General features: G+C 43.0%; 1 protein-coding gene across 6 annotated transcripts in view; it reads right to left on the bottom strand.

Moving 5' to 3' along the window:
- Window positions 1-7,921: 7,921 nt before the first annotated feature.
- Window positions 7,922-13,170, bottom strand: part of LOC5518827 (stimulated by retinoic acid gene 6 protein-like) — a 34,328-nt gene continuing 29,079 nt past the window's right edge. For 3 of the 6 annotated variants that reach the window (XM_048721721.1, XM_048721720.1, XM_048721723.1), the window contains exon 19: window positions 7,922-9,377. In XM_048721721.1, coding sequence (XP_048577678.1) covers window positions 9,178-9,377 — 200 coding nt within the window. In that variant the 3' untranslated portion in view covers window positions 7,922-9,177. The remainder of the gene's footprint in view (window positions 9,378-13,170) is intronic. The other 3 variants (XM_048721722.1, XR_007306512.1, XR_007306511.1) reach the window with 3 other exon arrangements.

Below are 13,170 nucleotides of genomic sequence, written 5' to 3'. Positions count from 1 at the left end.
CTCAGTCATACTGCGTGATACTTGCAATCCGGTATAATTATTTGAATGTTTGATGGATCGTGTCTTGTATGTATTGTTTTGACCTTGACCATATATATTTGAAGAGACTTTGTGAACGCGGGAATGATAAGCCAACATTATGACGCAAAACGACGCGTTATCACACGAAAGCGAGGCCATTCATGAGAGCGAGGTCGATAATCAAAGCGAGTTTTCTAGAACCTAGTCCTCCAAAAGGGGGACAAAAATTGATACCGAATTGCCGTCAATCGTCTCGGAAGAAAATACCATAACTTTGCGGGTTTTAAACAAATTTACATCAGATTTTCTCAAAGTACCCAAGGAATGTTGATCTTAATATAGGCTAATATTATTTTTCGTGACTCAGGCTCTTTAACTGCTGGCTGCAAGTGTCACAGCAGTCCGGATAAAACTCGTCAAGTTGAATATTCAGATAAACTCGTCCCAAAGCTGCAATTACAATTAAAAAGTCAGCCTCTTATTTCCTTTGCCTTTTTAGCGAACGTCCTTTTAATGCAAGAGAAAAAACCTGTCTGTGATGAACGCGATCGGAGCCTGCTAAGTCATAATCCTCGGTCTAGCCCATCACAACTAATGCAAAGAGGAATCCCTAAGAATAACCCCAACCCTAACCCTACCCTAACCTAACCCCAATCCTAACCCTACCCTAACCCCAACCCTACCCTAACCCCAACCCTACCCTAACCCCAACCCTAACCCTAATCCCTAAACGGTATATTGGTCTACCCCAATGAAACTAAGGCTATGAGGGATCCCACTATAGTTTACCCTTTTTAACTTTTTGGGGGTAAAACTGAAAACGGGGTGTACTCTTCTGTGTATCTACCCCAACGAAACTAATGCTATGAGGGATCCTTATGGCCTTTTTTAACTTTTTGAGGGTAAAGCTCAAAACGGGGTGTACTCTTCTCGGTATCTACCCCAACGAAACTAAGGCTATGAGGGATCCCTATAGTTTACAATTTTTTGGGGTAGAACTCGAAACGGGGTGTACTCTTCTGTGTATCTACCCCAACGAAACTAATGCTATGAGGGATCCTTATGGCCTTTTTTAACTTTTTGAGGGTAAAGCTCAAAACGGGGTGTACTCTTCTCGGTATCTACCCCAACGAAACTAAGGCTATGAGGGATCCCTATAGTTTACAATTTTTTGGGGTAGAACTCGAAACGGGGTGTACTCTTCTCGGTACCTACCCCAACGAAACTAAGGCTATGAGGGATCCCTATAGTTTTCACTTTTTTGGGGGTAAAACTCAAAACGGGGGGGGGGGGGGGGGGTACTCTCCTCGGGGTCTACCTCAACGAACCTAAGGCTATGACTGAACGCCTCTGTCAGAATCGGTGCTGAAACGCATAGGCGAACAAGGAAAGAGAACGGGCTTGTCCGCTCTGGGGCTGGGGTGGGGCTTACCCCTTATCGCCTATCTCTAAGCCTACAACCTACCCCTAGTTACTTTTTCATTAATGTTTAAAATGTGAAATTGACATTACACTGGCGACATTTGATTTGCTCACTACTTTTAATTATAAGTTCTGTCTGTTTGATAATCCCAGCCTCGCCGGATTAATATAAATGTGCTACTTTACAGTTACAGTTACATGCCTATACAATCACTTTTACCTAACGTTGCGTTGGGACAGAAATGATATCCCGAAGTAAAGAGTCCTCGTTCTGTATCACGATAGGACACCCATCCCTATGTTCCACTGAAGATTTGCGTGTGCGCATATGTTAGCGAGTAAAAGTTAGGGACGACTAAAAATTTGTCTATTCAGCAAGTGACCCCGGCTACAAATTTAATGGAATTCTACAATAGATAAGTTACCATATGTAGATTTGTTAAAGCCCTCGTAACGCCATAACGCCTCGCAAAACGTACGCATGTTTTCTGTTGCACATAACAGTACTAGCGCGCCGTGATTAGCCATATGCGAGTGGCTATCAAAGTAAGCAATTTGAGTGCCGCTGATCACGAAAAGTGCAGACCTACAACTTATCGTAAGGCAAGCTAGATTGAAAGACCCCACAGGAGGAACGGAATTTTGTAGCTGATATACGATTGTTGTTTCCTCGTGCGGATCTTCTAGGCGGACGGGTAAGGTCTCACGAATGGAGCAGTCAAACCATGGTGCGAGATAGCCTGCGGCTTCCTCTATGGAGAGGTACCGCGTGGGAAGGCTGCTCCTTTGCAGGTCATAAATCCTGTTTCCCTGCTCGATACCTGCGCACATTGCAGCAACGTTACTCTCTGGGAGCAAAGCAGACGGACGCGGGAGCAAAAGAGATTTGCTCCAGAAAATATGGCCAATTACCAAGGCAATTACGCTGCATGCACTGCTTCCGTTTCTACCGTTGAATCTTCCTTGACTTATTGTTTCAGGGAAACACCAGGCGTGGACGCCTTGGCCTAAGTCTTTAGACTGTATGGCTATAGACGGAGTGGCGTCGTCTCCTTCGTCATCGCTACTCTCATCAGACTCCTCTTCGTCATCTTCTTCCTCCTCGTTTTCTTCTTCATCAGGCGTCTGCAGAGTGTCACGGAACTCCTCCAAGTCTTCATTCAGTACAGGGGCAAAGGAAGAAAAGCCTGACGAAATTTGCCGCATCGCAAATTCGATCCCTTGTTGAACCAGGGCCAGCTTTCCCCTGAGGACACCCTCTCTGAGGGAGTTGGATTCGTAACGTCGTCTCTGCCGATATAGAATAGTATAATAATGAATTTACAACATAACAAAAATATATTGATATATTGATATTCAATTGCTCGTCGAATTCGAATTAGCGCTAATATTGCACTACATATGCATTTTGTTGGCGGGATTAAACTTGATCACCTGTTGTGGGGGCTCAGTTGTGATATCTATCGGCAAAACCTGGTTGCCTGTGTCACCTGTTAAAAGAAAACAAGCATATTTAATTTTACTATTGGAAACATTTTTCAACATTTATCATTACTTCTTATCAATGTAATATTTTTGGATTACAAAATCAATTCAGGAAAGGCAATATTACCTGCAAGAAAGTCTTCAAGTTTTTCTTTTTGCAGCTACAACGACGGTAACAAGTTTCTGCAGTAATAAAGCAAAAAGGAGCGCATCTCCCTTTTCACCACCTGTCTTTCCTCGTTGTGCCGCCGCCTCTCCATCTCTAAGTCTACCAGAAGACGCTTGGTGCGCACTGGAACTAGAAACGAAATAGACAAAACAGAAACAAAAATATAAACCAAACGCCTATCACTGCGTTCCATTAGCGACCCAAGTCGAGAAAAGTGGCTGTTTATCAGTTCGACCTCTTCGCCTGTTGTTGCGGCAGCACCCTCCTGCCATCGCCCTCCCCACTGCGGCTGTTGAAATAATACTTGTAACATGGTAACATCTGACAAATGTAAGCCCATTTTACAATAATAGGAACTGTGCATATACTTAACGTGCTGACCTGACAGTTCCAGGAATGTGCCTTGGCGTGCATCACTGATAAGGCGGGCTTCATTTTTGACGCTGTGTCTGGATCATGCACCCGCAGCCAGGGCCAGTACTGACAAACTACGTCATACCAAAAAAATTCGACTTCCTTTGGCAGAAAGTATGTTGTCTGGAGATGTCTGGAGTGCGCGTACCCATAAATCTCCCCGTGAAACATGTTCACTGCATTATGGGCAAGGGCATGTCTACATCCGGCGATTTCGAGACCTGTTTCAGAAAGGTTTTTCCTCTTCTTTGCCACATTCCCTGCAGCACGCCAGTTGCTTTCGCCACACATGCCATTAGAACTATCACTCTGGAATCAAGAATGTCATGGATTGCATAGAAATAATGGGTTGCTAAATCAAACATAAACCAAATACGGTGGTACTCCGATTTGGAGTTGGAAAGAGTGAAGAAAAGGAATACTCCCGTAAAATCCTGGATCCAACCATAATGTCTCGAGAGTACAGGAGAACAGAAATAGAACAATTTGAAAGTAACACTTTAACACTGTCAAGCCAGTATAGTACTTTAGTCAAACGAAGATTATAGGAAAAGCAATTAACTGAAACAAGAACGGCATTACTGCACTTGTAATGATCATCCCCAATGTTAAGGTTTGTTGTATATACCTTCTTCGTGGGGCACTGGTACACATTTTGCAAGTGTGCATCGACCTTTACGTTATTGGCAATGAAGGCTTCACCGTAGTAACTGTCTGCTTTACGTCTACAAGAAGGTCCAAGTTGTAAGGTCAGCATAATATATAGTGTTACCCAAAGTTCCATGTTGAACGCCCACCAGTGTCGTCACATGAAAACCAACAATGATATAAACGTTTGGCCGTGGCTATAAAAAACCGTGAAGAAGCATGTATGCTGTCATAACTGGCAGCTGTTTCGGTCTTATTGGCAATAACTGAGTGCAGAACCACCAGTAAACAGAAGAGCAGATACCTTTGCCCAAATGAATACTGTAGTTAGCTGCACCAATATACAGCTGTCCAGCCATGAACAGCTTGTATGAGAGCTACCTCCACCACCACTATAAAGTAAAGTAACTTTAAAGCAGAAACCAGCTACCTGCACTATTATGCTGGTTATTTTAATCTAAGCTTACCATGTTTTAATCTGAGCTAATCCAGCTCCTTTGCTTTACTAACTTAAATGTTGTGAACTCAAAAGTTTTACAAACATAGAATCAAGTTGTACATTATGAAGTAAATGAGCTTTGCACAAAACAGTACTCACGTTACTGCAGATGCGAACCGGTAAAGCTTCATGTAACCATCAACGTGCATGGAATGTGGCAGGTCGTCACAGGCTGGGCAGGTCATCCAGTCAAGTTGGCGGATTTTATCTATCTCAAACTGGCAATATTTCCATTCACGGAATGCTGTCCGGAATGTCTGTGGATTGACTGTGCCAACCTACAGAAGAGATAACACAAGGACTGTATTGGCTGGAATAGGATACATTGAAAACTACCACAATAGTACAGTGTAATTGTCAATCAGTGGCATGCCAAATGCATCTTCAGTAACTATTTTGTCATATGATGATATTTATGCTGGAAAAAGTCCTGTTGTGACAAGATATGATAGAAAACAACATCCAAAGAGTGGATTTCAATACACTTACTCGTCATCGAGGGACTGATGCTTGACGTAGGAGATGACGTCATCGTGGGCCTAGTGCTTGACGTAGGAGATGACGTTATCGTGGTTCTAATGTTTGACGTAGTGGATGGCGTATTGAGGGCCTAATGCTTGACGTAGTGGATGACGTCATCGAGGGCCTAATGCTTGACGTAGTTGATGACGTCATCAATGATCTAATGCTCGACGTATTTGATGACGTCATCGAGGGACTAATGATTGATGTAGGTGAAAACGTTATCGTAGGTCTATTGCTCGACGTTGTTGATGACGTCATCGTGGGACTAGTGCTTGACGTAGTGGATGACGTCAACGAGGGCCTAGTGCTTGACGTAGTAGATGACGTTATCGTGGTTCTAATGTTTGACATAGTGGATGACGTCATTGAGGGCCTAATGCTTGACGTAGTGGATGGCGTCATTGAGGGACTAATGCTTGACGTAGTTAATGACGTCATTAATGGTCTAATGCTTGACGTATTTGATGACGTCATCGAGGGACTAATGCTTGACGTAAATGATGACGTTTTCGTAGGTCTAGTGCTTGACGTTTTTGATGACGTCATCGAGGGACTAATGCTTGACGTAAATGATGACATTTTCGTAGGTCTAATGCTTGACGTAGTGGATGACGTCATTGTGGGACTAATGGTTGACGTAGTAGATGACGTTATCGTGGTTCTTATGCTTGACGTAGTGGATAACGTTTTCGAGGGACTAATGCTTGACGTAGTGGATGACGTCATCGAGGTACTAATGCTTGACGCAGTTGGTGACGTGATTAAGGGTCTTGTGCTCGACAGGTGTTCGGTCCACCTAAAGGCTGACGCTAGTACAAATGGATCAAATTTTGAAAATATTCCCTGTTTTAATTTTGATAAAGTATAGTGTACACTAGTCAGGCAAACGCAGACCACGACCACAAGGGTTTGCTTCTAGTAAAAACGAATTGTGAATAAGTGAACTACCTCACTAAACTTCTCAAACTCGGTCGCTATCTTAAAAGACGAGAAGGCTTGAGGTCGGAATTTAATTTGTTAGGTGAAATGAGTAACCAAGCACTGTTGTTTTATATCCGATTAAACAACTAGCCGATGGAAATGGATGCTTTGTGTAACTCGGCAATATGAGCGGGAGCATAAAATGGCGGCGTGATTGGCCTTCTTTCACAACGAAATCCCAATATCATGATTTCCGTATGGCTACGTTCTATTCTGTTATAAATTAATAAATTTGAAGTCGCATTATAGTAACCAAAAACTTTTGCACAGAGTTTACATTGCTGCCTTGTAATCGGTATTTTTATTTATCGGTATTTTTATTTTTATTTGCATTTCTGGTTCGCTTGATTTTGCTCCTCGTCGACTTTTTGAATTTTTAACATCTTCTAATATGTAGAAAATGCCATATAATAACTGATAACAGCTGATAAGACCGATTCTTATCTAAGATAAGACATCTAATTCCTCTGTATTTCTGGTGTTTCGTATTTATCTAGTTCTTGAACACCAATTTTGTCAAGTGGTTCAATATTGCTCGCATTCTTTTTTCTCAAAACAAACATACGCTGATAAATCATTTCAATAATCTATTATTGGAAGTTTTGAGAAGAGATGTTTTCGTCAATGATAAAAATCATTAAATGCGGTCACGGATAATCAAAGACGAGAATGAAAAAAGGTTTAACCACTCCTTTCATTGTGCCATATGATCTCTTCGAAAGAATACTAAAAAATGAACATTTTTGAACATTGCTACACATTAATCTTATTGCATTGTTTTCGGTTGCTTGAACTAGCTGGGGATGGATATTTTGCGAGATATTCGTGCTCATTCTCGGTGTAAGAACCTGCGAGTTGCGTCACATAGCTTCATTTGTTTAGTAGAACGAATGGTATAGAAGGAATCATGATGAAAATATAGCTTGAAAGGTGTCCTCTGGGAATGGTTCTTACACCGGGATGAAGCCGATATTCGGTATTTTTCTTAAGTGTAAACTTTTTAGTTGTCTATCAACTCACTTGTCTCCGTCGTATTCGCCGAACTTCCATCACTGGCACTGCCAGCCACAATGACGATGATCCACACAAAGAAGCTCTTTTGCCACAATGGAGCCATGAGCATTAAAAAGGTTTTTTTCCACAATGGAAATTGGATTATTCGCAGTAAGGTTTTTTGCTACAATGGGACAGAATGGCTTTGATAAATAAACGAACGAACAGCGCAAAAGGTTCTGCGAGTGGTAACGAGTGCACCCGGATTCGCCAATCCGTCACTCGCATAGGCGATATTACGTCTTATATGTGACAGGCTCGTAAACAGTCATCCGCGTGACAAGCGCGTTAAGCCCTCTCTAAGGCAACCTCATGCGCAGTGCTCTCTGTGTCGCTTTGCCTTTGTTCCACATTAGCCTCTGCTGGAACGAGCCGGATTTCGCGTTAGCGAACCTTCTAGATTTCGGTGGCTACATCCAGACCTTGCTCTCTTCTTTCGCGAGCTCGAATCGGGTGTGGTCAATGAAACACCACATAGAAAAGCTCTTTCAAAAAGAAAGATCAACACCTTGTTATCGCTAAAGATATGGAGGTCTGTGACATTATTTCCAACTTGGAGGTCGCAATAGTTTGAGGTATATTTTCGATCAAATAATATGGAACAAAGGAATCAAGCTACACACAGAAAGCTCTGCTCAAAAGGGTTTTTTTACGGACGAGAGAGAAGAGGGGGGAGGGGAAAGAGGAACCATGCAAGACCGCTATTATCTCAACGCATTTATTAAAAATTACAATTATAAAAACGATATGTATTCAAAATACTTGAAATGCTGAAAAAAATTAGAGTGCAAACAGTAAAAGCGTGGAAGATTAGTAAAACTAAATTGTACTATTTTGTACAATAACTAAATAGTGAATTGTCAATTTCCCTCACAAAAGAGTGTTGCCGCTTGTGAGACAAGAAAAAATAAAAAGCCAAAGTCACGGTCCAACTATTTTACTAAATATTCGCGTTCTAGTTCAACTATTTTCACTAAATTGTACAAAGTAGTTCTATTTACTAACTAATCTCTCACGGTTTTACTGTTTGCACTCTAAGCTCATTCTAACGTTATGGTAATAAAAATCATCATGGTTTATAATATACACCTATTTCGATAAAGTTTGACTATAAGAAAATTGAAAATTGAACAAAGTTTGGCCAATAATAATATATAATAATCAAAAATGCGTTCATTCATTACAAGGGCCTCGCTACAAACTTAATTCAGCCTCACTGAATGTTATTAACAGATACAAGACTTGTTTTCTATAACCAGTGGTGTTTGGCATTCAATCATTTTCCATTTTCTTATAGTCAAACTTAATTGATATAGATGTATATTAAGTAATATTCTTTTTGCAATAACTTTGGCTTGGATTCAAATGTAAACATCTCCGAACATCTATCAAGAAACAGTAAGTCCAAACACCAAAAAGCTGGTAAAATTATACTTAAGCGGCTAACCCCAAGACGCGTGCTTACATATGGCAACTAGACTAAACGAAAACGCATCTAACTGTCATTTGAAATACTATTTATTTTATTTCGTACTAATACACTGTAATGTCTTTGTTCTCTTTTGTTCTGGCTTGACTATTACACTGTAACTATTACATTTTGTTTCACACTCTAACCAAATCGGCATCTGACAAGTATCTATTTTTCTAAAGTGTTTTGTTACTTACACTTCTAACATTATTACCAAACTAACATTACTAACTTGTGGTATTATCAAAAACTTTTATCACCAAAGGGGTTTGAAATGTGTTAAACATGTTAAGCCCTGTGCAAACTGCGCCAGCACCCACCAGCCAGCATTGCTGGCGAATTCTTGTTCGACTGACCACAAGACAAACGAAATTTCAGAATGTCCATTTCCCATTTTGACATTTCCTTTGTCCTATAGTCAGTCAAGCAAAAATTCGCCAGCAATGCTGGCAGGTGCTGGCGCAGTTTGCACTGGGCTTTAAGCCCTGCTTAGATAGGCAAATCTCTGCGCTGCATTTTATTTCTTTCGAGAGCATTCTGCAATACCAGGTCATCGGATTTCCTGTACTTCGCTAGCCCAGGGTTACGCAGGAGTGTCACTGCCACGAACCAGCGGTTGGCTGCTGGTCTGCTTCGAAATAATGGCGGGCGCCCTTCTTCTTCTAAGCCACCTTGTGAAAAACGTTGGACTATGATATGAAAGGCCGACTATATGTCAAAGATGAGATCAACACAAATCTTTTTACTTTATCATAGCTATAAACTGGTTAGGTAATAAAAATTTACAAACTAATCATGTTCATATAATCTTTCATGTGTAAGCATTTGACATCAAGGGACAACAGACAAACACGGCAAGCACTGATAATTTCCATTCCTAGACAGTTTTAACCCTTTTACTCCTGGGTACTTTTGAAAAAAATTGTAAGAAAAACAGACTGAAAACAGAAACCTCTCCCCCCCTATTTCAAGTCCAACACTACCAGTTAAGCTAAGCTACCGCTGACCCAAGACAGTATGCGGTGCGTTTTCGTTCTAGAGACGGCACTGCTACAGCCTGTTGCTTACAACAGTTTTGCTTGTAATTTGCTTAAAAAAATTACAGCTTTTTCACATCTGGAGAGTGCCTTAGGACATCATAAAGTCTATTTGGGCTTAATTAATGCTGTGCTTATGGATGTTTTCACGTTGAGGTTGATTCAATGGGATAATTCCTTGTCTGGGCTTCACCAAGTGAGAAAGGAATTTTCTAGTGAATGTCCTCATACTCTCCAATGTGGGCCATCTTTGCTACCCAACCTTATTCAAAAATTGTTTTCAGGATTATTCTGGGTTCCTTGGACCTGGAAATGTTTTGTTTGGCTTCGGGGCAAAGAGACTTATAAAAAAACTGTTATGATTCTGTTGGAGGAGATTGCCCGCCTGTCTGTCAAGGTGTTTCCAAGACTCACATGATGCAGTGCAGGCATGCAAAATAGGCTAAACATGGTGACTTGCTTCTAATGGAGGTTATAGCATTGATTATTGTGACTGACTGCTGTAAAATGGGACCCGACGGAGAGCAATAAAGGTATCTATTTGTGACTTGATCTGTGTTTGCTTGTCTCTATTTGTAGTTCGGGATTTTGTGTCTTTATTGGTAAGAAATGTTCTGAGTTTAAGCATTTGTTTACGAATTGGTCAGAAATCAAGGTTCATATTTTGACAATAGAGTCAATTCTATTACATTGCTTAGATGCGCCTTTAAAGGTCGTCTATGCCTTGGAGGAATCCATGAGTATCCAGGTCTGGTGATGTTTAGTTTGCATTTCTGGGGCCGGTTGCACAAAGCCTGGATAAGTTATCCGCCGGATAGGCGCTAACCGCCGGATAAAATCCCTATCCAGCGAATAGTTATCCGCCGGATAAAATAGCGTTGCACAAAGCGTGGATAGAACGCTGGATAACTATCCGCTGAATAGCCATCATTTGCCACTAAATGGCTTCCCGTTTCCATGGTGTAATGTTGTTACTGTCACCTTGGTAACGCGTGATTTGAGTTGATTTTATGACCAAGCATGTAACTAGCGAGTCAGTCGTTTGCTGACCGTTGACCAGCAATGTAGTAAAAGAACCATTCACTATTCGACTCAGTCTTTATTCAAGACACCAAAATATTACATTGGCGACGAGCGACGAGGATTCGTATCTACTAACAGTTATTTCCACAGGCGAAATTCAACTAAACTCATGGCGGCAGCCCTACCGACATTTCCAGAATTCGACGTTGCAGAAACCAGCACTCAGGCTGCACGTTGGAAGAAATGGCTGTCCAGATTCAAGAACCTCCTCGTAGCATTGAACATCACCGACAAGACCAGACAAAGAGCTCTACTGCTGCACTACGCCGGAGAAGCGACGAACGAGATTTTCGATACCCTGGCAGACACAGAAGCTGGAGCAGGCGACGATCCGTTCGAAAAAGCTGTTCAAGCTCTGACAGAATACTTTACTCCTAGACAAAACAGAGAGTTCGAGATCTACAAATTCCGCCAGGCAACCCAAGAACCCGACGAGAGCATCACAGCGTTCCACACACGGCTACGACAGCTGGCAACCTCCTGCGAGTTCAACGATATCGACCGTGAAATCAAAACACAGATCGTACAGAGCTGTACTTCTCATAAGCTCCGGATGAAAGCCCTGGAAAACCCATCGTACTCCCTGACACAGCTCCTAGAGGCAGGCAAAGCCATGGAACTATCTAGATCCCAGGCGGCAAGCATCGAGAAGCAAGAGTCCGTGAATAAAATCGAGAAAGACCGACCGAACCATCGCCAAGCGAGAAAGAAAGATGGCCGACGTCGTCGAGACAACGTGCGCAGCCAGCAGTCACGTGACCGGAAGCCAGTGCCTGAAAACCGGAAGTCGAGCGAAAAATGCCGGAATTGTGGTAGAGGATATCCCCACGCTGGTGGAAAAACATCGTGTCCTGCCTATCAAGCAGTTTGCCGAGGATGTGGTAAATCAAATCACTTCGAAGCCGTTTGCCGGTCAAAGAACAAGACCCCAGACAGGAAGTCACGCCGACCTGTAAACAAAATAAGCGACAGCGAGTCCAGCGATGAAGAAGAGGCGTACACGTTCTCACTTAGTACACCCAAGACGAAGGACCAGCCCTTCTTTAAGATAAAAGTGCAAGGAACCCCAGTCACAATAATGGCGGGCTCTGGTGCTAGTATTAATGTCCTTGACGAAGAAGACTACCGGAAATTGCCGAAAAGCGCAAAGTTAGAGCAGTCTGGCGTCAAGATATTCGCCTACCAGTCGACAAATCCCCTACAAGTCCTTGGAAAGTTCCCTGCGATCACGGAGTCTACCAGTAAGAAGATTAGTGCGCGATTCTACGTGGTCAAAGGATCGGGCGGCTCACTGTTAAGCTGGAAAACTTCCCAAGAGCTCAATCTCCTCCAGACGGTGCAGCAAGTAACTGCGAAGACACCCCAAGGCAAGACCAAGGTCAACGAGCTCACAAGCCTCATCGACGAATATGACGACCTGTTCCATGGGCTAGGCAAGCTGAAGAACTATCAGATAAAGCTACACATCGACGAAAACACACCACCTGTTGCACAGCCGCACAGAAGGGTCCCGTTTCACGTTCGCAAGCAGCTAGAGGAACAGCTACAGCGGGACGAAGAGCTTGGCGTGATAGAACGCGTCGAAGGCCCTACACCCTGGGTGTCCCCTATAGTGGTTGCGCCGAAACCAAAGTCCCCAGGCAAGATACGTGTGTGTGTCGACATGCGCCAGGCGAACAAGGCGATCAAGCGCGAACGTCACGTCACGCCGACCATCAAGGAGATGATAGGAGATTTAAACGGAGCGAAAGTTTTCAGCAAGCTTGACCTAAACCAAGGATACAACCAGCTCGAATTGGCGCCCGAGTCGAGATACATCACCACTTTCAGCACCCACATGGGCCTAATGCGCTACAAACGTCTCAACTTCGGAATCTCGAGTGCTGCAGAGATTTTCCAGAATGTAATCCGAGAGACACTGGAAGACATCGATGGTGCGATAAATATCAGCGACGACGTACTCGTATTTGGCAAGACACAGGAGGAGCACGACCGAAATCTGAGGGCAGTCTTCAAACGGCTGAGAGAAAAGGGCCTAACCCTCAACAAAAGCAAGTGCGAGTACGGCAAGGAGAAGCTGGAGTTCTTTGGGTATGTGTTCTCCAAAGACGGCATATCCCCAGACCCCAAGAAAGTCGAAGACGTGGTCAATCTGCAGACACCGTCAACAGCATCAGAAGTACGCAGCCTATTAGGAATGACGAACTACTGCTCAAGGTTCATCCCAGACTACGCCACCAAGACCGAGCCACTACGCAAGCTCACCCACAAGGACCAACCGTGGTGTTGGACGGCCGAGCATGACAGCGCAGTCAGCCAGCTGAAGGACGCACTAGTAAGCGCACCCGTAACCGCCTACTTC

The sequence above is a fragment of the Nematostella vectensis genome, chromosome 14 (genome assembly GCF_932526225.1).
Source record: "Nematostella vectensis chromosome 14, jaNemVect1.1, whole genome shotgun sequence".
In the NCBI taxonomy this organism is placed as follows: domain Eukaryota; kingdom Metazoa; phylum Cnidaria; class Anthozoa; order Actiniaria; family Edwardsiidae; genus Nematostella; species Nematostella vectensis.
This window is presented reverse-complemented; position numbering and strand designations above follow the sequence as displayed.